This window comes from Pleurodeles waltl, chromosome 7 (genome assembly GCF_031143425.1).
Source record: "Pleurodeles waltl isolate 20211129_DDA chromosome 7, aPleWal1.hap1.20221129, whole genome shotgun sequence".
NCBI classification, from domain to species: domain Eukaryota; kingdom Metazoa; phylum Chordata; class Amphibia; order Caudata; family Salamandridae; genus Pleurodeles; species Pleurodeles waltl.
Window position 1 is genome coordinate 967,056,773 of NC_090446.1, and position 26,860 is coordinate 967,083,632.

Below are 26,860 nucleotides of genomic sequence, written 5' to 3' on the forward strand. Positions count from 1 at the left end.
CGGCTTCTTTTGCCAAAATATAGTGCCTGCTAGCAGGGAATTAATAGCATTTAGTGCCTCAGACTTGCAGAAAAAATGTTGGGGGCTCCCCCAGGGGTATAAAAACAGCCCTGGGCTGTTTTCAGCTCATGTAACATCTGTTTTACACAACAGTAACCCTGAAGCGTTGCCCTAGGTTGATGACATCTACCTAATGGATGATGATCTCATTCATCAGCTCAAGGCCCCCATTGTTGTGGGGTTTGCCGAACTCGGCTACAAAATAAATTTTAAGAAAACAAAAATTGGCTTTCTCAGTGTCCTATTTTTGGGATACAAGTGATCGGATAAAGGCAAGAGCCTAGTGGCCCACGTTCTAGAAAAGTATGCACAAGAGCAACCACCAAATACCATAAAAAAACTCCAATCCTTACATGATTTAATACACCCCTACTTTTCAAGTAAATATTGGACAGTCAAACACACAGGCATTCTGAGAGCATTACAAGAAGACATGCTTGAAGCAAAACAATTACACTAGGGGCAACAATAAACATTTGGTCACCAGAGTAATTGCTGGTGCCGTCGGTTTCACCTACGTAACATTTAATGAGGGTGGTACCATCCCTACTGCATACAAATCACACCTGTACTCTACAGCTGAACAACCCTTTGCTCCTACAGAAAAAATTCTGACTGCTGTTCAGGTGGGTGTCATTAAAGAAAGACCTCTTGCTCAGAGGAAACGTATTATTGTTGTCTCTGTGACCCCAGCCCTTGAGGCTGTCACAAAGGCTAGAGTTCCTAACGCAAAACCATTACATCCATGCTAAATCCAATGGTCAACGTCTCTGACAGCCACTGATGTTGACTATATTTTCGACCCAAAATTATAAATTCAAGAATTCTTTCAATATGAAGTGGAATATCCAATTCTAGCAAATACTTTGCCAATTGATCAATATCAGACAATAATTTATACTGGTGGTTCAGCTCAACCAGCCGTTGGCACATAAGACCAATATTCCTCCGCTTACGTGACTTTCTATATGAAAGATGGTAAATTCCATCCACAAAATACTTAAACGCAGACCTTAGTGGACTGCACTCCTCAACTAGCAGAGCTCAAGAGTCTGGAACACACTGATCCAGATCAACTAACATTGATAATCTGTGGTTTGTACTACTGTGTCCAGTCTTCCAATGAATATCTGCATTACTGGCATCAAAATGGGTTCAGAGATTCAAAAGGCAACACCATTAAACACAGGTTACTGTGGGGGAAAGTAGCAGATCTGAGGGAAACGCTACCCAATACCCATGTAGTTCATACACTGAGACATCATTGAGTAGGCGTACATGTAGACAATTTCTTGGCTGATGAAGCGTCCAAGTCAGCAGTAGCTACAGCTTCTATTGCTGCAACAACCTGTTCACAGACGAGGTTGGATGATGAAACTCTTGCTGCTGTGAAAGCTTCGGCTGATGGCAAGCCATTACCAAACGCATAGCCTCCCAAATATTCCTACTTCATAACTAGCTTAAATACTGCCTTAGTAATAATAGAGAGATGGGTGATTGTGTGATCCCCAACCAAGACCAAAGATCTGAGTTGATAAAAGCAGCATATGAGGGAGTTGCTTCTGTCCATGCTGGTGAAGCAGCTACTATTTCTCTACTCCAAAAACGATATTGGTGGCCAGGTCTATACAAATAGACAAAATAATATGTCCTTTACTGTGACATCTGTCAGGAAATAAAAGGGTCCACTGTTAAATGACCACCACAGACACCACTTTTAATTTCAAGCAAACCATTACAATGTGTGTACCTGGACCATTGTGGTCTCCTGACGGTGCATACAAACACATCTTAGTCGCTGATGACTCATGCTCCAGATTTTTATGGATATGGCCACAATGAGCAGCTGATACCCAAACTGTTATTAAAGATTTGCATGTCTTTATCGGTACATATGCAGTTCCAGCTTTCCAGTTAGGCCAGGGTCTGTGTTCGCCTCAGGGGCATTCAGGGACACCATGGCTTCAACAGGAGTCCAACTATATTTCTTGTCTCCCTACCATCCCGAGGGTAACAGTGTAGTGGAGCAGAAGAATCAAGACTTAAAGCAATCCTTAACAGCAAGAGCATTGGGCACGGGTCATAGTTGGCTTAGTAACCAGTATGAAGTCCAGAGAGCACTTAATAATCTGCCCAGAAGGTCCTTGGGAGGGCACACCCCCTATGAGGTGCTGTTTGGGACACAAATGTATGAACCAGATCTTGATGGCTCTGGCGCAGAGGCAGCAGACACACCTTTTGACATAAATGAACGTGTCACTGTCTTGCAGGAATTGTAACAGTTCTGAGGCAAAAACGCATCTGCCTGTGCCGCCTTCTTGGGAATAAGGGATGCACCAATAATATCAATCAGCTGGATTCTGAACGTTGGAGATCTAGCTCGAGAACAGATTGCTGTGAAACAGGAGTTTGGCCCATCATATTGTGCACCGGTTCCAGTCCTGGGATTACAAAGTACCAGAACTGTCATTCTACTACCTTTGCCTGGATCAAAACAAAACTGCTTTGTTTCCATTGATAATGTCAAGCTACACCTTTATGGCCAATCCTACACAGCAGACCTAGTGGACTCCTGGGTAGTTCCCGAATCCCTCTCACTACAGACCTAGTAGATTCTCTAGAGGTTTTGAGCAGCACTGCTGAAACTTCCCCGAGCTTGAGGAGGGTGGAAAATTATCTTTCATTAGTACCACTATCTAATCTACAACAACAAATAAGAGAAATAATGAAGAATACTACACAAACGTAACTCAAAAGGATAGTATAGTCTACTATGAACCACGGAGGGAGACTTCTGTCAGTTCTCCAACTCATAACACGGCTCCAAATTTTGCACCAGCTGCTTCTGGATACTTTGCCGATCAAGATGATTCCTCTTTTGACTCATCCACTTCTGCGGCACCACCGTCAAGAGCATGTAAGTTAACTATTTCATTCATCCATGGAACTATCTGTGGCTTTTACTAACTGTACTTACCTTTCTTCTTTGAATTGGTTTTGTCATTGTTTCTTTTTCACTGAGACATGGCCATTATCTTCCTGAACGCTCTGCAGTTAAACTGGTGGATGAGGTCCTAAAACCAAATTTTTCGTCTCACAAGGTCAATCGAGACTTGTCCCTAGTTGGTATTTCAGCTACACCAGTTCCTGAAGGGATTGTTTGGGATGAAGTTTCCTTTGATTTTTTCAGAGGTTCTTTAAGTTCCATATGTTTTCAGACTATCTTTAAATTATGTAATAATAGTCGGGGTTGTTTATGATAACTGGGATGTAAAACACTTGATTCTATGCTACTTGAACTAGAATACTTTACCGTATTTGAAAGTGAAGCTTTTTACCAAACAAAAGAAAATTATGGTGATATGTTCTGTTATAATTTTTATGGACATCACTTCATTTGTAGAGCAAGTATTCTAAGGATTATTTTCAGCTATACACAATAGGAACATTGTTCTACCCCACCAGTGGGGAGTTCTAAGACATATATGGATGTTTACATACTTATCTGGGCACAATGTTAAAGATGCTGCATCATAATATTTTAAATTGCCCATCATGAAAATGCACAATGTATTGTTGACTGATACAAAATTGATTTATTCTGATTCCTTTGTTTCCCGGTTGGCTATAGAAGGCTATGAATATATTGGATGGAAATGATTGATTTAAAGAGTGTTAGGGAACTAAACAATGGCACATAGAGGGAAGAGAAGCTTTGTTTAGAGCATGCCTGAAACCATTATAAATAATATTTTTAAATGACAAGAGTGCAGCAGACAAGTTGTTTAGGCTTGACAGGAATTAAAGAATTAAATGCACCCAGTATCCCCACTCCTGCAAAATGTTACAAATGGCAAAAATACATTAATGCAACTGAAAATCAGCTTGATGGGTGGGTCCAAATTGGAACACTTAATGCACCACTTTTGAAGTCCTGGTTATTGTGGCCAGTGGACACAAATGGTTGTCATGCGCATTTTGTAAATTCAACAGGGTTTTTAAAGCAAACAGACCGGACTCTCGCTATGTGTCACCAGAACATTCGGTTATTCTGACAACACACAGTGTAGGAAGGTTATACCAGCAATGGTTAAAAAGTTCCTCATTAGATGCTGTAAAAGAACACCTCAGTCCCCTGTCTAATAACACAGACTTGCAAGATGTTCTGCTAGGCCCCAGAAGACAAGGTAAAAAGTGCTTCTTACATGCAATTTACGACGAGATTTGGAAACTTGCACAAAAAGAAGTGCAGCTGGTTAAGGTAAATAGATCAGGAAATCTTCAAGAAAGCTTTAGCCGTTGTAGATAATGAGATTAACACTTGTCCACCCGCTTTACACTCTCAACAAAATAATTTCCTCTGTAATCGACATTATGCAAACTGACATGTCATCTTTACACCATGAATAGTCAGCTTGGATCCATTATGCAGTTAGGTTGGATACTACAGACATTTTAAAATGGTTGTGTTCCATGGCATTATATAAGGGCCAATGACCTGTTTGCTGCATTTAATTTGACGAAACAACAACAAATAAAGGTTAAGAAAGAAGCAAAGTACATGCTGAACATCGAAAAATTAGAAAAGTTGCCTTTTACTGTGGCGGAAATACCATCTGCTGTCTGGTTAATTCATGGGGTTATCAATCTGCCTATTTCAAGACTCCAATTCACATCCTGCTTGAAAAATATTCTTGTAGGCAGATTTTAAAGGCTGGGAGATAGTTACATTCATGAGGTGTGGGAGCTACCCTTTTCGTACAAATGTTTCAATAGCATGAAAGAGGTCTTTCTTAGCTGCAGTGAATGCAAGACTTCTGTGAGCCATTCAATGGTTTCTAAATAGCTTTGCTTGCACGGAGCATGTAACACTTCATCAGCGAATTTAGCCTTTTATCTGAAGGGAGTTCCTGTCCTTTTGATTAGACCAGCATTCCAGGGGCTCTCTAATGCTTCTTAATAGTGAGAGCTGGTGTGGAATTGACCTGAAATTGACTACATAGTTTTGGTCTCCCAAACTATAACTTGTTCTTTTTCCTCAGAGGCAACAGACGAAAGTAGCAGACATCTGGCCTCATATTGCTACTTCTAATGTAAACGTTGATAAGCTGAGCAGACTAAAAGCTCTTGTTTCAGAAAAATGTAGAGGAGACATCTGCACGCGAGACCACAGCGCTTCAGGTAGCAAGGTCAGCTGAGGAAATACAGTCCCATTTAAACACAAACTTTCTGTTAGACTTTTTATCCTTGGCGTGGTCTCCCTTAACTTTTTGCCTCTGTTTCCCAGGTTGTTGATGTGTGCTGGACTCTGATTTTGCTGTTTTTGTTACTCTGGGCACTTTACCACTGCTAACCAGTGCTAATGTCCAGTGGTCCTTTACAAAATGTGTATGTAATTGGCTTATCAATGATTGGCATATTTGATTTACTAGTAAGTCCCTAGTAAAGTGCACTAGAGGCGCCAGGGCTTGTAAATCAAATGCTACTAGTGGGCCTGCAGCACTGGTTGCGCCACCCACATAAGTAGCTCTGTAATCATGTCTCAGACCTGCCATTGCAGTGTTTGTGTGTGCAGGTTTAACTATAAATTCAACTTGGCAAGTGTACCCACTTGCCAGGCCTAAACCCCCCCTTTTCTTACATGTCAGACACCCCTAAGGTAGGCCCTGGGTAGCCCCAAGGGCAGGGTGCAGTGTATGGTTAAGGTAGGACATATAGTAATGTTTTTATATGTCCTGACAGTGAAATATTGCTAAATTCGTTTTTCACTGTTGCAAGGCCTGTCCCTCTCATAGGTTAACTTGGGGGCTACCATTAAATCTGATTAAAGGGTAGATTCCCTTTGGGAGCGGATGGACATGTGGAGTTTGGGGTCTCTGCGCTCACAATTTAAAAATACATCTTTTAGTAAAGTTGATTTTAAGATTGTGTGTTTGAAAATGGCACTTTTAGAAAGTGGGCATTTTCTTGCTTATACCATTTCTGTGACTCTGCCTATTGGTGGATTCCCTGTCTGGGTCAGTTTGACAGTTGGGCTGGTTGCACCTCACACTAGACAGTGACACAAAGGGAGCTGGGGTGTAGCCTGCATATCCTGATGAGCCACCTGTTCTAGGAGGGAGGGGAGGAGTCGTCACTCACACCTGAAATGGCTGTGCCTGTCCTCACACAATGCAGTCTCCAACCTCTGGTGGGTGTCTGGGGCCTGGTCTGGGCAAGGGAGGATTCCACATTCAAGAGACTTTGCTTTGAAATAGGCCTACTTCAAAGGAGAAATTGGGTATAAGAAGGGCACCCAAAACCACAGACTTTAGAACACTTCTGGAAACCAAGAGGAACCTCTGCCTGGAGAAGAGCTGAAGCGCTGAGGAAGAAGAGCTGCCCTGCCTGTGACTGTGCTTTGTAGAGCTATCCGGCAGTTGCTGCTTCTGCCTGCGTAAGAGGGCAAAGCCTGGACTTTGTGTGCCTTCCATCTTGAGAAGAAATCTCCAAGGGCTTGATTTAGAGCTTGCCTCCTGTTGTTTGAAGTCTCAGGGACAGCAAAGACTTCTCTTTGCCACCACCTGGAGTCTCTGGAGAGACTCCTACTCTGCCCTGTGGTGCCCATCCAGTTCCTGGGACCCTGAAAAGAGAAGCTGGCAGCCTAAGAGGAAGAAATCCACGCACAGAGCGCTGTGTGGGGAAAAGATCGACGCAACTCCGATCTGCGGCTGAAGAAACGACGCGCTGCCGGCTCCGCGGCTGAGAATCGACACTCGCCAGAAACGCGACCGAAGACTCGACACACAGAGCTGGAGAAACGACGCGTAGCATCGCTGACAGGTGCTGGGAGATCACAAACATGCGCTGCTTGGTGTTCAGATCATCGTGCGGCTGGATTTCTGTTGCAAGCACTGTTGGGCATGTAAAAACAATGCAAGGACTGCCTGGACCCGAGAGTGCTGACCGGATCGACGCATCGCTCTCCTGCGGAGAGAAGAAACAATGCGCCCGACCCGAGGAAAGAAGAACCAATGCAAGGTCTCGCTCGTGAGTGAAATCGATGCATCGTAAGCCCTTTCTGACGCACACTCGCCTGTGCGGGGTTATTTTTGATGCACCCAAGGTACATTTTCACGCTAACAGTGTTAGTGTGTGTTTTAAACTACAGAAAGACTCTTTTTGCTTTTTAATTGATAACTTGACTTGAGTATTGTGGATTGTTGTCGTTTTGGTCTTGTTTTGCTTAGATAAATAGTCCCTATTTGTCTAAACCTGTGTAGTGTCATTTTGTGGTGTTGTCCTTAAGTTACTGTGTGTGTTGGTACAAATACTGTACACCTAGTACTCTGGAGTTAAGCCTACAGCTCTGCCAAGCTACAAAGGGGGTAAGCAGGGGTTAGCCGAGGGTGATTCTCTTTTACCCTGACTAGAGTGAGGGTCCTTGCTTGAACAGGGGCTAACCTGACTGTCAACCAAAGACCCAATTTCTAACACTTTCAATGCATCTAATACTGCTGGGATTGTACACTTCTTTAAGGCTGTTGGTTCTGGGCTTGTTAGCACCTTTTCATCTATATTTAGCATAATACCTTCAGCCATACACTCAATACTTGCAGGTGTATTCAGGGGATTCCCAATTATTTTGGCCTTAATGTGCATTTTGCTGTTGCTATTCTTCACTCGCAATTGCGGCCCCTTCTCAACAAGGAGGACTGATGGTGCTTCCCCCAGCGCAACTGTGTTGTTAACGCATGATCAGGGGTGGCTGGTGTTCAAGGGCTAAGGGGCTGCGCCCCTAGCCTTTTCTGGCCTCTCTAGTGAAGCATATATTTAATTACATGATGAAAGTAAAACATTTTCTGCACAACATTTTCCGAGTGAAAGTTGTGCACTTTCAAAAGCCCCACTGCGCCTGCATGAGTATGTGGCTGAAAGCTGCACAGTAGGGCTGACAGGGGTTGCCCACAGAAAGCCCTTACGTTTACTCAGAACACAGTGACGTCCCTGCCTTATCTCCTCCTCCACTAGAAGCCCTGATAGTAAAGAGCCTGGAGCGTTTTTTTTCAGCCCGGGTTTCTGGAAACTTCATGCCACTCTGATATTATTATCCACCCTTTCCTATTTACTCAAATGGTGGGGTGTGATCAGAAGGGTCTATGTACCAGAGGTCACATTTTATTAAAAGAATGTGGCATTGCGCAAAGAAAATCCCCTCTTCCTGCATTACAAGCAGTCTGTGGCAGAGAAATAGAATAAATAACTCCATCCAGGGCTCTCTGGGAGACAAGAGTGTGACCTGAAGACCTCAAGTCATAAATATGTCAAAGACAACCCTGCACACAAGTAAGTTGGAGCTCTATCTTTTTTACAGACAATAAGAAAAAAATCTGTTCTCTCAGCTCTCCTCTCCCTTCAATGCCTCTGTAGGTGATTTCGTCTCTCAAAGGCACTTATTGTTCCAGTAATTTATCATGGCTAGTTATGCTCGTTTTATTTCTTCTGCAGACTAATGACGTGATATGTCATATTAAACATGTAATCTGCAGCTCAAATAAACGTGTAGCTTGTATCACTGAAACTGCTGGATACTGGATGGGTGAGGCAATGTGTGTTTGTTTGAAGAAGTGTTTGCAGGGCTTGACTGAGTGGCTGAGAAAATGTAGGTGTCTGTGTATAAGAGTTGTGTGAATGGCAGTGGATGACAATGTGGATGAGTAAATGGGTAAGTGACCAAAGGCAGTGGGTGAGCAGGTGAATGGAAATACGTGGGTAGTGAGGCTCACTCACAAGGTGCAATTTCGTCTTGTATTTGTGCCCCACCACTGCTTTCAGTCACCAGCCACCACTGCGCATGATGGAGTATTTCAGGAATTGGAGTGCAACTGGTCTCTGTCCTTCAGACCAGTAAATAACTGCGAGCAGCCCGTGTTTCGTTGCCTTTGGTGCCTTTTCAAATGTGCACTAACACTGTGTCTTTCTACGTGGCGCTTACCTTCACTAGACACTGATCTATTGATGTTCTCAATGAGGAGTCATTACCAGACATACACACTGAGGATGCATTTGCTATGGGAAGCCTCCTAAGAGCCGCCCTTTGTGGCTTAAGTGTCTCTAGGCACTTCAATACCTGGCACTATACGGAATACTGCCGTCTCAGCTGGCACTGAGGTCTTGGAACATGAGTGCTCTTTGGTTTTTCTTGGCACCAATTTGGTTGCTTCAACACCTGCCGAAGTGGAATATTTCCTTGATTAAATTGTCCTGGATATAATTGGCAATTTTCAAAATGACACTGACTTTTAAGTTTGGCATTCAGATTTGTATCTCCAAAATGGTTCTGTTTTAATTGATAGTTTTTAATTTGGTCTGCTTCAAGTATGCTTGCTTGTCAACTTGGACATTTATACATATATTTTAATTCATTTTAATGGAGTTTTGATTGGGTTTGCCTCTACACTTTGAACCGCCAAGGGGAGTTCTGCCAGAATTTGCTAGATTCGGACAGAATTTGCTTCAGCTCGGTATCTCCATCTGTACCTGTGGTCTCCTGCGTGCACCCGCTGCTCCTCCGCCACCCCCGTGAGGTTTGGTGACTTTCTAAGGTCAAACTATAGTTTAGTCTGAATGCGACCTGCTTTGCCCATGATTGCTGCAGGGTCCCTTCACACCTGGTGCAATGAAGTCTGCCACTCGCCACCTGTGAGCATGAGGTGATACAGCTATAGCTGAGTAAGAAGAGGGCATCTGCGTCCCAGCGCAGATAATGCCTTTGAGGCGGAGTGCCAAGTATAGGCAATTTCGCAGTTTCCACGGATGATGCTTTGTCTTGCTGAGATAACATGCCGCCCGCACCTTCGAGGTATAAAGACCAACCCAAAAGCTAAATTCACTGATCTATCAAGTGGGGGTGCAGGTTGGCCCCACTTAGCAGGTCCCCAGAGTCCTTTAGCACCAAGCTAGTCAGGCCCCCACTCCATGTCGCCAGAAGCAGATAAAAAGAACTTGGAGGGGGTGTGTTGAGGCAAACTATGTATGTGATTGTTGTAGTATCTTGCAACTCTGTGTGACTCCCGCATCTTTACAAGTACTTCTGTGTACAGAAGGCCTAGCTTGGCTGTGAGGCACACGGAACCCGCCCCATGGGCATTGTAAGTTTTCGTGTGCAGGCCCACAATGTCGTGGTAGTAAAAATATCCTCCCTTTGCTGCTGACTGTACTTTCAGCACGCTGGCGGGCTACCCTGCATGAAGCAGTCGGTGTCCTTAAGGCACATGGTCTGCTCACACCACTGCTGAGTCTTGGCGAGTCCCTGGGTTAGGGACACCCTCACCCACCTGTCGCTGAATGCTGCTCCTCACTGACGGTGTAGGTCGCCCCTGGCAGATCAGGAATCGCACCCTCGTAGCACATAGACTCGGACTCACGCAGTCCAGTAGGGAACAGATGGGCCAGTATCTGTAGGTGTCTGCTGGCGGAGAAGTTTCAGCCGCATCAACCTTGTCACTCATCGGGTGCCTCCAATAGGGCCTAGCCAGGCCTCACTCCCCACAGGTCACAGCGCAAATGACTATCCAGCCATCGGCGGGGTCAGTGGGTGCCAGAGGGCGTCTGGTGCTGTTGCAACAGCTTCTGGGCCGCAGGTAGTTTAATTTGCCAGTCAGCTGGCCTAGATGGCGGCCATCTTCATTTCCGGAAAACTCAGCCGCCCTGGTACAGGAACTACTTACTGGAGGACAAGAAGCGTTTGTGAACAGCATTGCCTGTTCTGAAAATGAGCATCCGTACAGCAAAAGAGGAGCATTATGCAAATACTATTCTGGAGGCTCCAAATCCCACTAGACAAATCGTTGAGATAGTATTCAGACTAGATCCCCAGGACCGTACAAAGCAGGCACCAATAACCAAGCAAACTCTCCACGACAAGCTTGCAGAGTTTTTTGATGATAAATATCACACTCTTGTGGCCCAAGGCTGAGATAGGTACCGTGAACTGCTCAGTCTGGTCATGGTACTGCCCAGACAGTAAGCATCCCTAGCAGTCACTTACACTAGTTAGATCATCACAGACTGAGGGACATGCGTCCAATTACAATGACTACAATTGACATTGGGGTGACTGTTCCCTGGAGGCACCACACAAAACATAAGAGCAAACCCGAACAGCACCCCACTGGATGTGTTCTTGATCCTTAGGTTCCATTCCCTGTGCCAGGAGACATTTTTGACATTCTCCGACACTCCCCGAGAGCTGCATGAAACTATGTTGAGCGCGACTACTGCATGACAACTCACTACCCGGCTGTATGCCACAATGCAAAAGAAAGCACCACTCTGTAAACCAAGGGCTTGTGACCTCGGGCAACGAGACCTAGACATGGAGCTAACGCAGAAACAATGGGTATTCTACTGCACCTTGACTCGTTTGCTATCCCCCAAACTCCTAATTACAACTGACACTCCGTAAATACCTTCATACAATGTAACACACACCCTCTATGTTATGTAAAATTTGCCTCCTTGAGGACGCTGAACAAGTACAATGTGGGGCACCAGATGCAAACTTTCTACACTTGGCATGGAGCTGCCCAGGAGTGGCAGCCCTTTAGGTCTCAGTGTTGGACATTACAGACACCATCATGAGATTAACAGAACCCTGTTAGTGGACCTATTTGGATACGTCAAGGATGTCCCAAAGGGAATCAGACACTTAACGTTCATACTCGTTATTCTCGCTAAGAGGCACCTCGCTATGCTTTGGGGACGTGGATCTGTACCCCTTAGCCGATGCTAGTTGCGAGATGCCACATAGAGTCCTGAACCATTGGATGCCTATTGGGACATTCTGCTCTCAAGTTCATAGCTCAAAGATGGGGCCAGCTTGTCACATATATGGTCCTCTGAGAATCCTCGGACCACCCAGACTTCCAGTCTGCAACTGCTGAGGAACCTGAGTTGAAGCCATTGAGAACACTGAAGATTATAAGTCTGTCATAAACATGTTGCAAAGTATCCAATGATGGCACAAACATTGCAAACTACTAATTGGCATCCCTAAACCCGAAGTGTGGTGGAGCATCACAGGTGGTGGGGATTTAAAGGCTCCTAGAGGAAAGCACTGCTATGATCATGGCATTTACATATTAACTGTTGATTTTGCTGTCCTGCTAAGATGTGCTGCTTAGAGACACAAATGCACAACTCCTAAATGCATGGGATGTTTGTACCTTTGTACTTTTCTTACTTAATAAAATATTTTAGAAAAAAAAGGTTACATCATTATCTTCTTGATAAAGCCTTCTCCTTCTATGTTTAATTCCCTGTCCCAAGAACCCAGTCCTCCCTTTTGGACCCCAGACAATGAATCAAATAAACTAGAGTCTTTTGAGTGGATGTCAGAGGACTACTATCGAGCGGTGGCACTTTCAATTGCGTTGGGCTCATAATTAGATCCCTTACCTCCTTGGGTCAGGAAGACACTGGCTGACTTTTTGAAATCGGTCTTTGGAAGTGGGCATGGTCCCTCAAGCATGAAAAAAGGTCCTTAGTACTTCCACTGCTCAAGAAAGAGTTGACAGATCCACAAGTGCTCTGCAAATATTGTTCATTTTCCAGCAGCCCTTTCCAACTAAGATTTTAGAAAGGTTTGCCAGCAGAAAGCTTTTTGATCATTTGGAATCGCACTTCGATGTGGATGAGGCGGAACCGGATTTAGGCCAGCTCACGGAACAGAGTTAGCCTTGGTGTCTGTTGTGGATGGCAGGTGATGGCTGTGGACAGGACCCAAATGTTAGCATTAGTGCTACTTGGCCTGTCAGCCGCTTTTGATACGGTGAACCACAAGATCTTGATCACCAGATTAAACAAGATTGAGCTGAATGGTCGAGCTCTTGACTGAATAGATCACAATCTACACAAAGGCCTATTCTGCTCTTCCTTTAAGCCAGCTGAACGAGGGGGTGCCCCAAGGTTCGGCCTTCAGTCCCACGCAGTTCAATGTTTATTTATGCCCAACTGTCGCACTTATTAGATCTCTGCATTAATTTGATCAACTATGCACATGATAAGCAGTTGGACCTCTCCTAGACTAGTACAGTGGATACTTTGATAGACATCTCAGCTTGGTTGAATAATAACGCACTAATCTATAATGGAGGTAAAACTGTGATCCTCTGTTGTGCCGCAGGAACACCAACCCACCTTTTACCATCTATTTGCTGGCTCATGACCAATACTGTGCTGCTTGCAGTGTCTTCATCTGTGTGCAGTGTATGTGTCTAATTAGAATGTGGCTTCTCCTTTACTGCTCATGTTGAGAACATCTCTTCCACCTGCTTTGCCCTGCTGCACATGCTTCAGAAAACACTGAATTACCTTCCCATCCAGCTTACATCACACTCTGCACTTCCTCAAATTCAACTAACCTACTCTGCCTCACTCAACTCTCTTTACCAATCTCTCTTACTCATAACTCTTCCTCTACCTCTGTATCAACCTCACCTCTCTTTCTCTACTCTACCCATCTCAATCTATCTCTTTTCACACTACATCTCACCTCTTCCTACCCTTCACCCCTTTCTCTCTACCTATGTCTCACAACTCTCTTTACCAGACCGCTCTTTCAATACCTTTGTTAATTTAAATCTCTGTCTATCTCACTGCTCTATCTCCCTCACTACCTTATGCCACTCTTTGTCTTTCTAACTATCTCCACCAGTTTACCTCTTTCTCCCTTCACCTCCCTCCAGCTCAACTCTTTCCATTTTACCTCTTTCTACCTCATCTTTTAGTGTTCTGTCCCCCTCTCACTCACTCCACATTTCTTTCTCCTTATCTCTAGCTCTAGCTTATGTCTTCTTCCTCACTCTAAAACCCTACCTGTCTCTTTTTTTAAAGTTACCGCTTCCTACAACACTATATATTTCCTTCTGGCTTACTCACCTCTTTCTGATAGGTTTCCCTACCTCGCTTTTCTGGCTAATCCTTCTTTCTTTACCCCTTTACTTCACTTTTTAATTTAGCTCTCTGTCCTTTTATTGACTCTACCCATTCTGCTTACTCAGCAGAGCAGGAAGTACCTGTCTAGCCAGATAAGTGTGCAAATAGAGAAGTGGGAAAAAACAGAGGAAGATTATCAGATTTAACCCGATGGAAGAGAGAAAATTCTCAGAGCACCGTTTTGATTTTCACTGTTGCACCAAAAAATGTCACTAGTGAAGGGGAGTTATTAGTGATTACCAATATCTAGCAAATAAAATAACACTTTTAAGCATTACGTCTTATTTTAATTATATGTACTAGTCTACTAAGCATCCACCAAGTCACCATTACCATGTGTTTCATGCAATGGCAGGAATAGGCTGGTTATGCAATGAATTCCACATAAAATGTTATTGATGAAAAATAGAAAATATTGATATCCAAGAGTAAAAAATACTTTGTTAAGCTTTTGTTTGGTATTATGTGGCTAGAGGACGTTGGACATATTGAGCTGTTTCTGAGTGCTTTGGGTTCTGAACTGGTAACATGTAGTTCAATGTTGCTGGCATCCACTCCCCCCAGATCATCAACACTATCTGATTGCAGTAATTAATAAGGAGGGCAAACCAAGGGACAATGTGGGCAGCAAAGCCCAATCTCCCTGAATAATATGGAGACCAAATTCTGGCCACAATTCTAAGCAGCAGACTCAATGGGGTGATAACCACTGTGATGCACAGGAACCAGACTGGCTTCACACCTTGCCGATCGATGATACAAAATCTCTGATGCTTGCATAACTAGCTGGACGCAGTGAGGGATGCCCCTGGCCTACTGGTGATTCTTACTACTAATGCCAAGAAGGATTTTGATTCAATTCATTGGCCTTATCTATTTGCAGTTTTGCAGAGTTTTGATTTTGGTCCCCCTGTTTTTGTAGCTGGATGACCCTCCTTCACACTGACCCTACAGAGGTGGTGTGGGTGAAAGGGGTGACATCAGCCTTGCTCCTCCTGGGGTGGGGGACTACACAGGGTTGCCCACTCTTCCCCCCCTATTTTCGCTCTACATAGAGCCCTTGGCAAGCTGAATCAGATTGACAGAGGATGGAGTGTGTGTGCAGGAGTGGCAAAAGGAGAAAATCACATTATAAGCAGACTATGTGCCTGATTACAATTTTGGCGGAGGGGATTACTTCACCCCAAAGGGAACGGATATCCCACCCGCCCATTACATCCTATGGAACTCCTAATACAGCCCGCGGGATATCAGTCACAGTTGGGACAGAGTAATCCCCTCCGCCAAAGTTGTAATCAGGCCCTATGTCCGTCCTGTTTTATGCTGAGGATCCCACTGCAACTTTGGGACCACTTCCCGAGATTCTGGAAGCCTTTGGGGACTACTCTGGCCGCATGGTGAACTGCTGCAAGTCAATACTGTGTAAAATTGGAAGTTGAGACGAGAGGGACGCTATACCTGATTCAATAAAAGGGACTGCAGAGGTTTTTGAGTACCTAGGCATTTATGGGACATTGGACCTTGAACGCTTTCAGGAGCGAAACTTGAAGCCTCAGATGGTGGCTTTGCAGGGGAATGTGAGCAGAAGGAGGAAATTGCCCCTGATGATTCCTGGCAGAGTGGCTATCCTCAAGATGATAACTCTCCCTCCTCAGCTGTATGTGATGCAGAATACCCTCTATAGCATACCAGAACCCCTTTTTGTTCCTTTGGACAGGGAGGTATGGGGAATAGAGAGTCCCCTAGGATTGCACTGGTGACATTATGCCACCTGGTGTACACTGGCGGGATTGCCTTTCCTCACTTACGGGCATACTATTGGGTATCCCAGCTCCAAGTGATCAAAGATTGGGCTCATGCCCTAGAGATGATACCGCTGTGCGCCTTGAGGACTGCTCCATAGATAGGCCCTCTTGGAGGCACTTCTACAATAGAGATGGTAGGTCTTCCATACTGGCTCGGGCATGAGCAGTATTGGTGGCCAGGGACAGGACTAAGTCACATATGTGGTGGAAGGGATGAGTGACCAAGGTCACGCCTCTATGAGAGGGCGGTATGTTGCAGGAAGTTGGGAAACTTCAGGACTTTGTCCTCTGGGACCTGATAGGAATCTCCACCTTTGGGGATGTGATTGAGGGGGGATAAAGTGAAATCCTTCCACAACTACAGGAAGAGTACGAACTAGCAGACACACAATACTACAAACATACACAACTTAGACATGCCCTGGTAGCAGAGGTGGTGGACTGGTCACATTCGCCCTAGAGAGTCACTGGTTGGAGTTTGTAATTGGATGTGGAGCGGTGTCAGCCAACTATAGAATGATCATAAATATCTCAGATAACCTGGGTAATCTCAGCAGCTGATGGATGCAAGAAAAAAGGCGACATGGAGGACGTAGACTGGGAAGCAGCTCTGATTCAACCCTGAGAGGTAGCCATCGGGGCTCAGTTCCACCCGATACAGTTAAAAATTCCCTATAGAATGTATCTAGCTAGAGACAGACTTTACAAAATGGGGAAAATTCCTAAAACAGACTGTTTACCGTGTGGGGCCCCATGCAACCCTTTTTTGTCACACACTCTGGGAGAGCCCAGAAATCTATGCCTACGGGGAGAGCATCCTTGTAGAGCTAGGGAATGTATTGGAGGAAGAGACTTCCGTAATCCACACTTTATTCTCCTGGAGTGTCTGGGGGTTATCGACTTCACCCACAGGAAGCCGGTGTTCTGTTCCATGGGCCTTGTGGTTGCTAAGAGGGATATTGCGCAGGTCGGAGGAAGGAGTACAAACACTGGCTACTAAAGCCCAGTGGACAACAAGACAGCCGAAAAGAAGGTGTACTGAAGCAAAAAAGGAGGTGTCCATGGCTAGAGGCCGTTTAAAAAGTCATACTTTTCAAAAAGATCTAGGGTCAATGGAGAACATATTATGGACTGGGATCAGAAGAATCCCAGGTGAAGCAGGCGGAGGCCCTGGATAAGGATCTGATGCACCCGCAGTCTCGGACTGGACACTAATAAGGGCCCCTTTACCATCCTGTCCCCCTCCACCCAGACCCACCAATTTTCCCCACTTTTGGACCTTTCTTCATATTTTTATCTACTCAAAATTCTTTGCTTTCGTGTATAATGACAAACTAAAAAATATATTTATTTAAAAAAAAATGTTGGCATCATGAAGGTCTGAATGTGCTAAAACTAGCTCAATGCAAAGGTGTTCCAAACAGGGGGTCCCAAAATAGGATTTGGCAGGGGCCCCAAAAATCTTTAAGATATAAGTAACAACTATTGCTTCCCAGTAAGCCCTGTATGACTGTAATACATATTAATGCATATTACCGGACTAAGTTAGGAACTTTAAAACTCAAGAGAAAAACATGGCAGAATGTTACCTTGATCGATTCGGCCAATAGTGGTGTACTGCGCTGCAAGGTCAGCCCGAGCAGCAGGAGTATCTTGGATAAAGTATGGGACCTGAAGATAATAAACAGAAAAAAACAAATATGTGGAAACCCATTCACAACTCATAGCTTTACAAGCCTTTAGGAGTAAAGGGAGGGCACCATTTCTTTGGAGAAATCCATCTGTTGGCATGTGCCAAGGGAGTAAGAAGTAGGTCCTACCTGAACCTCCTCTGGTGTGTAGTACTGAGGTTTCCAGTCAGGTATCCAGCCCATGCCGCTCTCACCATTACCAAACTTTTCACAGAACTGTCCATACTGGGGCTGGGAGTGACCGCAGCGGTGGGGATCATGGAATGCCACATAGAGGAAGAATGGTCTGGGGGACAGAACAAAGAAGCAAAAGAATTCTGCTCATTCCAGGATCTGCATCGCAGAGTCTCTTCTACCTAGCGAGGCAGGGAACAGATCTGTTGAGCAACCAATCTGAAACCGCGCATGTACACAGAACAATGTTTTGTAACAATAGCCAACTGACACAAACACATATATCTGTCAGAGGTGTGCAAAATTAGCAAGTTTTATCTCTACCAACTTCCTGAAATCAGGCAGCTTTCACACACTTGACTTGTTTAAACAAAAACAATGATTTTGTGCAATATTGTTTGTACTTCAAAGCAACACTTTGGCAAATGCAGCAATTTATGTGTTTTACTGATTTTCCCCACAATGAATGTATGGAAATGCTGTGCACTCAATATATGATTTTGGTTCTTAAAATAATGTACAGTAAAATAATCTGTAGGTTAAGAAGAGACTTTATTTAAACATATTCCCACACATGGTTCTACAAGAAGAAGTATATATTTTACGTTTATGAGAAAACCAAGAATACTGGAGGCAAAGTATTATTTGACAATACCTTTTAAGCTACAGATTTACATATAGACACAAAAGCCCATGTTCTTCTTCTTAAATCTCTGGGGAATATCAAATCTATGTATGATAAAAAAGGTGGGCAATTTAAAAAACATTAAAATACAATGTAAGTCTTTTTCAGGGAGACCAAGGCAGTCAGCGGCTACTGCGCATTATATTTTATAATCATTTGCCAGTACTGTCCCAGGGCCACAATACCAGTGCACTTCAAACTGGATAACTAAGCACTTGACTATCTCTGGATAGCAAGCGAAAAAAGTCAGTGCTTACTCCAGGATGTGGAGGGGTTTAGAACTTACGATGCAGTATGAAAAAGTAGATAATACTTTTGCCCACACTGTGAGAGACCCGGAGCGGTATCCCAAGAGCGGGTACCACCATGAGCCATTCCAACTAGCCCTGTGTCGTTGGACCCAAATTAACTGCAATTGTAAATTGTAACTGTAAATTCTATTTATATACCGTTTACTAACCCTGAAGAGGCGCTGCTCTGCTCTGCTCTGCAGCAAGTAGCACACTACACCACGAACCAATTCAGAGGTAAATAGGTACTATATTAGTATTATTCCTTTTCCTTACAGTTAGTTGTGTTAAGTTAATGCTCTCGAAAGCTCATGCATTCAATATAGTTTTTGAAGAGGGATGGATTAATCAAAATGGATTAGTAAAGGAAAGATGTGAGATGTTAATGGGAAAGGTGAGCATGTGCACCTGTTAGTTGGAAGATCAGGCAGATAAAGAGAGAGAGGAGCTTGGAAAGCATGTATAGGAGTCCATTGTAGTCCGACAGGTTTCGGATGACTCACAGTGTTTTAACATTTATTTTAATCTATATATTTTTTCAGTAATATAAGCCTCTTACTCATCACTAAAGCATAAAAAAACTGATCATCCCTTATCCATCACTAAACACTAAAGAACCCCTTACTTCCACACCCTGAATCCTAAAAAACCCTTACCTCTACCTAGCCTGGAAACCGTGTGAGTGTACATGGTAAAGTCCTGAATAGTAAAGTACACTTTGAATGTATTTTGTATTAAAACACCGGAATTTTGAGAGCTCAATTATACACAAAGGAGTGGTTTTGTGTTTACAATGGCTGGTATAAGCCTGAAGCTCCATCATTCCAATGTTTGTCTTCTAGTTTCTACCTTTTTAATTTAGAAAATTCTACCCTTAGTGGGTAAAATGTTCTAATAGCCCTTCTGCCTCAAGTTATACCGGTTGCTAAAGGCCCTCTCCCTTGTTATATGCCCTCACCTACGGCTCAAGCCTTTAACTTGGGTTCAGGGCCGTTAACAACCGGTAAAGCCCCCAGCAGCAGGCTATGATAGAATATATTTATCTGTGAAAACATGCCTTTCAAATAACAGTTGATAAATATTACTACTTAAGTTGTGCACAAAACAGATAAACTGGTCTCCAATTGCTCTCCAGTTGGAAGATCCCTTGTGTGTGTGTATATATACTTAGAGGCATATTTATGAGCCCCTAACGCCACATTTGCGTCATTTATTTTGACGCGAATGTGGTGCTACTTTGTAACACCTTGCACCACATTATGCCTGCGCCAGGCATAATGTAGGCAAGGGGGTATTATGGCACGGGGCTTAAAAATGGTGCAGAGGAATCTACTAGATTCCTTTACGTCATTTTTATCGGGCATTTTTAACACCTGCTTAGTACAGGCGTTAAAAGAGGCTCCCATTGATTACAATGGGCCTCTGGGTGCTTTGCAGGATTAGCATCATAATTTTTTACGCTAGTCCTGCAAAGCGCAGGACTAGTGTCATAAATTATGACGCTAGTCACGCTAACTACCACCGTTGTGTGCAGTATTATAAATACAGAGCTACCACCGTGGCGTTAGGGGCAGGAGGCGTTAAGGGGCGCAAGAAAAGTGGTGCCGCACCACTTTTTCCATATGCCCCTTATTGTGCAAGTTAGCAAGTTTGGAATTCCTTTTGCTGATCGGGAGTTCTTCTAGAAAATAAAAGTAATCTGCTGAGATCATTCATATTCACCCCACTGGTAATAAAAAGCTTGGCTGTGAACCAATTCCATACTGCGATCAATCCCAAATAAATTGATTATCACCTCTAGCTGGAGACCTAAGAAAGATGAGCCCTTGCAGATAAAGTGGGTCAGAGCCTAGAAATGTTGGTCTTACTAATCCTGAGCCTCTGTGCGTCAAGACTGGATTTTCAAGTACCAGACTCAGCAATCTGAGTCTGAAAACTCCAGACCCGGTAATTTTGGGCCCAGAGACACCAAACCCTGATGGGTGCGTGGATCTGCGGGCAGCAGCTAGGCCTGGCCTCACATGCACGGCTTGTGCAAAACAAGGGGAGCAGCAAATGCCAGTGGTGGTAGCCACTGGGCATTTGAAGGAAAGGGGAGCCAATACTTCAACAAGTGATTTCAGTTGAGCCTTAACGCCTAAAATAATGCCTTTCAAAGTTTCCTGAATCAGACCAACTTCCTTTGAACAACGGCATGGGACATCAGGCCAGAGAAAAAGACTGACCGTTATCTGATCCCTTAGGAGAAGCAAATGAGGTAGGTACAAGCATCCAATGATCACAGCAAGGATTAAGTATGAGGTAGGCTCACCCTTTTGAACTTGTGAAGATGATGGAGCAGCTCCTCAACTTAGCTGCCTCTCCTCTTCTTCCTCATTGGCAGTTCTGCTGGAGCGACCTCAGTCTTGGTTCCTTGAGCAGTTCTTAAAATGGCCCTTCCAGTTAGCTGGCCCCTATGCTCTATTTCCTTGGCTTAGGTCACTCCTGGCACACACAGTCCAGCCACTCATGTAGGCTGGGAGGCCTTCCTCGTCTCCTCCAGTCAAGCTACAAGGCAGTTCTGAAGATTTCCCAGACTTAGAGCCGGTCTAGAAACAAATACAGTATCTACAGAAAGGGTTTTCTCCTCAACCTTTTAATGTTCTCTCCTCTACTGGTGAACGGGCCTCCTTGACATTTAATGGATACCTTTTGAAGTACTGATTTGGACAGTCAGTATTTAGCTTCCTCTAATGGCCTAAGGAGGAGAGCCATAGGCAATCTGAGGTGTTGCAGTCTTTAAATGTCCCGCTAGTAGCAGACACATTTTGCAGGGTTTCTATCCTGCTGTCAACACTGCGACTAGCTTGAGCTGGCTCAGATGGGAATGTGTATTTGTCCTGTTTGAAGAGTCATTGCTAAGGAGGATGGCCACAACAGAGAAAACGGTGATGGGAGTGGCAGGAGTAGGTGTGTGTTAATTCCATCAAATGAAAACCAGCCCTAAACAAAGGACTGAGATGTATACTCCCCCCATGCCCACATACAGTTCAATGAACTTCTGCAATCACCAGCCCAGATGCACACAGATGAGGCTATACATATGAGAGAGCGTAGCTTATATAATCTATATTAACATGAAACGTTTATGAATTAATGTGTGATGATGCCGCAGAGAAACTATATTAATAACGATTTTGCTTAAATGTGCACCTGAAATAGTGACCACGATGAGTGGCCACCAATGTATACGTGAACTAGTAATGATGATTAAAATGTTTATGTTACGATCAATTAAGCTTATATTAGCATTTGCATTATTGAAACTGTGCTGAAATATTCGTAGGCTTTAAGTTAGCATGAGCCGGAGTTTAGCTGCCTGGCTCTCGCATAAAATGTATTTTTTCTATTTTTTCAGCGTGCTGACTCACAAGGGGCCATGACCCCGCAAGGTTCTTTTTCCTTAAGCTTGGAGGATGAATGTAACAATGCTAATTCTGTTCCCAGGCGCCTTCTCTACGCCTCTGGAATAAATGTCATAAATGAAGTTAAATAGTGTAGATGAATGTAATGTACAAGGTCATTCAAACCCGTTAATACAATGGATCTGCTGACCAAAAGATGTGCAAAGGATTATCAAGAAATTAAGTCATACCGGACGTGTCACCTCTGAAGACGTCAATAACGAGGACCAATCAAAGACGTGTAAACTAATATGGGGTGAAGATTAGGATTACCTAATGTCTAATACGATAGGTTAAAGATAGTGGGGTATAGAAATTGTCCAATAGAATTTTGAGGGAATGTACTACGAAAAAGGGATAAAAACCCATGTCACAGAGAGGTCATTTAGGTGGGTTAGGGAATGCTATTGATTTTATCCAGAAACTCTGTCACTCTGTTTGGTGACTTGAGATTTTATTAAAACCATCCTCATCCTTAGAATGCCCCTTTTACACTTTACCTCCTTATGAGGGAAGTGCCCTTTTTGCCCTTTAGCTGAGTCCTGACTAGTGGTGATCTGACCGATGTCCTGAAGACGAAACCTGAACCTGTGCGCTGACCTAATCCTTGGAGGGTAATTATGACAATGCAATTGTAATTTGTCTGTTTGCTTTTCCTTTCTAGGTACCAACTGCTTGCTTTTGACAGAGACCGTAGCTAGATGTTTTCCAAATTGGTGTTCTAAATTGTTTTGCATGAAGCCCAACATGCGAATGCTAATCAGTGGTTAGAACAGGTGTTCATCAAACTGACGCAAATAGACAAACGACCGAGACTATGTTTTGTTGAACTGACACAATATCAATACTCTGCTAATCTTGATCTATGTTCACACTGTGTTATATTCTAATGTTTGTGATTCTTGCCTTATTGAAATCTTATAAAAGTTGTCATATTGTGACTATGCTGTTGTGTTTCTTGGCTTTGAGGTTAATGCACTTAATCTCAGATTGTAACTAATAGGGAATAAAATTCCTAAAATTCTACTAAACCGGTGTGGTTATTCATGACTGAAAGGTCATGGTAGCGTCTTGAATTGATTAATGACTTTGACTAAAGTGAAATGTATTGTTGTGATAAATATTGATGATGTTATTGATGTATTGATTGATATATTGAATAGCTATCTCGTCCTACGGGGTCTCTCAACTGGGTCAAAAGATTAATTGGCCTAAAACGAGTCCTGATGTGAAATAAAATATCATAAAGGGATGCATTAACACATATAAAGATGTTATATGGATCGTTTGTACATATTTCACACATGATGGAGGCCAAGGAACCAGTTATGATGGCTGATGGGACCTTTTCTAGGGCAGATACAAATGGCAGTCTCCCTAAAGGGATACAGGCAAAAGGAACTCTGCCACTTATACCCAATTGGCTGCCGCCAATCACTGCATAGCTTAGGCTGAGAGGTCATAGTTATCCACATCAAAGGCGTACACTTTTGGTGTGCGCCTGACATCAAAGCCCAGCTCTGATTTCAAGAAAAACAGTGAACGGGAAAACCTCCAGGGGGCTCACAAGAAGATCATGCTCACTGAGGAAAAATATACAGGCCTATCCTGAGTTTGTACAAGGAGAGAGTAGCATAACTTAAGCCAGGCATTCAGAAGACTTTCGCCTCAAAACACTACAACATAAAAACAGTAATGGACTAACAACTAAATATGACCATGGGCAGATTCTAAGGCTAAGGTAGCAGAATCATCTGTTTAAATTATTTTCATGGTTAAAAATTGAAGGAGACAAACCTGTCCTGGAGTGTGTTCAGGAACTTTCGTACTAGCAGTTTGATTCTGGTGATGTTGCGGCCCACTTGCAGAATAGAACTGTTCTCCTCTGTGTAGGCAAAGTTGAATGGGTAAACACTCTCAGGTCCCACATGCTTCTTACCAATGATCCCTGGCGGAAAGAAAGAACAAGATGCACATAAACCAGGGAGTTGTAAATGTTTTTGGTGTTTAATAATAATTGAGCTTTATTAACAATGTGCAGAATAGTAATCTGCACACAAATTCATGTGTACCCTGATATGTTGTTATTGTCCTTGAAACAATGTTGATATGGTCAGTTAAAGTGCATATTCTCTGCTTATGCTAACTAGGCCTTAGTTAGTCCTCAACACAATCTTGTTCAAAATGAATGTTTTAGCCTGCTCCTTCACTGTTTATTATTTCTGCAGCACATAGTCAGGCAAGTCATGTTTTGGTTACTGATGCTGTTCTCAAAGAAACTCTCTAGCATCGGCTCAGTGATGTAACCTTCAGTCAAGTTTCTTCTGCCTGCTTACAGTATTGCATTCATTCACAATGGTTCATGTTGTTTCTTAAATAGTTTCCAATTACATCTAGAGATGGCATTAGCATGAATGGGTTTGAATTCAAGTAGTGGGGTAGTGCTTAGATGGAAAGACTGTATGATGCTCTAAAATTCAATGTTCTGATTTACTGTAAATATATTCTTTTGTTCAAACCACGATGAATGTTTGCACTTTTGATATGTTCTATGAGAAGATTTACTATATAAACCCTAGAATGTGGGTGGGTGTGAGCCAAATGACTGTCCCATGCTGCTAAAGATGCTGTCTGATTTCCTTCTGATTTTGCTGCTCGTTTGGGTATTTTTGATATGCTGTTTTGGTCCATATCTTGGGACACATTGCATCATGAAACTGGGGTTAAAACAGTTTCCCCAACACCCACCTGTGGGTGTGGTTTTGATGTGTCTTTTGGGGTGGTGGATTGTAGGCGTACCCCGCACCCACACAGCTACTGAGGTTGCCTAACAGCATGTATCCACTGCATGCAAGCCCCACTGCTTTCACCTGTATGGATACCAGCTTGACCGAGCAGCAAAGGAAGGGTCCTCACAGCGTCAAAGGATTCAAAGTGGTGCACATCGTGGTGAAGTCCATACATCCCATTCTGGTGCTGCGATGAGCATGCGAGAGGAAGACAACACACAATAAAGTTTAATATGCATTTAATGTGTAAGCTCTAGCATGCAAAACATGTGGTTTGGGGTGTGATAAAGAGATCACTGGCAGATATAGAACTTTTGATCTCGATCACCATCACAGAAAAATACTGAAATTAACCTGCATGCAGAACTTACTGGCTAGTACACAGAGGAAAATCTGTGCAGCCTGTAGCAGTGAGACAACCAAAATGGAGGATAAAGGAGGGGTTGGACTTGAAAACAACCTTGTCTGGCAGTGACATAAGGGAGAGTAAGGAAAAGTAAATTATTGCAACGGAAAGGGCCCCCACCAATGCCGAACGCGCTTGCCGGAATGATTGGAACCCCCTCCACAATAATGCAGGGGTGGTGAATCATTAAGAAGAACCAGCATAGGGCAGAAAAGGAATGGGGCTGGTTTGAGCAATGCAAAACAGCTGGTTTGAAACAAGTAGACATAAAAGAAAGACAACCCAACTGGATACAGGACCACCAAATAAAAAAATACATTTACAGAAACAATGTTCCAAATAAACTGGCATAGACACAGTAAAATGCACAGTTCCAGTGTCTAATGTCTTGTATGGTGGTGTAGTACTAAAAAGGGTTTCTACGAGAGGCCATCTGAAATAGACTGAGAAGAAAGTGAATAAAAGAAGCTTCTTACTGAATAAGTGATAACAAAAGAAGGGATAATATCAGGAGACAAACATCTGTATCGTTGAAGGGGCAAGTGCGAGATGGTGGAGAAAGCAACAGAAATTGTTAGGAGCTAGTTTGAGGGATGTTTGACAGGCCTGTGTGATTTGCCTGAGAATATCAATGAAAACATTTAGTAAAATAACATGGGTTACAGTCAGGAGTCAAGAGGCAACTGCCTTAGCGGTATGTGAAACAAACATTGGGATAACGTACAGATTTAGCTTCCTTTTTAATGTTTCAATTAAAGTGCTTCTTCATTCATAGGTAGCTTTGTATATGTGGTCCTCAGGTTTCTGAATAGATGAATGAGAGAATGGGTTAACAGGTAGGTAAATAGCTGAATGATTAGGTGAATGAATACATGGTCAGATGGCTGGCTGGATAAATGGGTGAGAGTGTACATGGAGGATAAAAGAGAGGTGGCTGAATGGGTAAGGTGAGTGAGTGAATGAATGTGCGATGCTAGGATGCTGGAGACTGATGCAATTCCGTAACTGGTATATGGGTACTCCCTCCTCCCACCACTGCTGTTCACTTACTCATCCATGTACACTCTCTACCATCCATCCACGTAGTCAGTCACCCTTTCACCCATTATGCACTAACTCATCCTCTGGCATATACAATCACTGTCCCATTCTTGCATCCACCCATCTACATAACTGCACACAAACTAGCCAACCAATGAAGAAGCACGTTCAGAGATGTAAAAGTCAAAACGTACTGTTGTTGTGTAGCCATTTTAGTTATAGCCTCATGCACGTTAGTTTAGCACACTAGGCCTGCCGCTGTGCACTTTAACCTAGACATATTTTATTAAGCTACGTTTATTATTTTAACAATAGTCACATTTGCGGTCTTGTTTTATTTCTCGCTATCCGGCTTTTCTTTGCCTAGGCCAGGACTGCGTTCTTAAACAAGACATTTCTTTCACTCTGTGCTTCTTTCAAGGCTGCAGTAAGATAGGTTGCTGGTAAACGTGGTAATGTTTTGTCTCTAGTATTCATAGAAACATACACATCCTTACGT

General features: G+C 43.4%; 1 protein-coding gene across 1 annotated transcript in view; it reads right to left on the reverse strand.

The window, feature by feature from the left end:
• SGSH (N-sulfoglucosamine sulfohydrolase) overlaps positions 1-26,860 on the reverse strand; it is a 158,330-nt gene that overhangs the window by 58,665 nt on the left and 72,805 nt on the right. Inside the window, exons 3-6 of the mRNA XM_069199723.1 lie at positions 24,996-25,101; positions 23,923-24,073; positions 17,663-17,819; positions 17,432-17,513 (exon numbers count right to left, since the gene is read on the reverse strand). Of these exons, the coding sequence (XP_069055824.1) occupies positions 17,432-17,513; positions 17,663-17,819; positions 23,923-24,073; positions 24,996-25,101 (496 nt within the window). The remainder of the gene's footprint in view (positions 1-17,431; positions 17,514-17,662; positions 17,820-23,922; positions 24,074-24,995; positions 25,102-26,860) is intronic.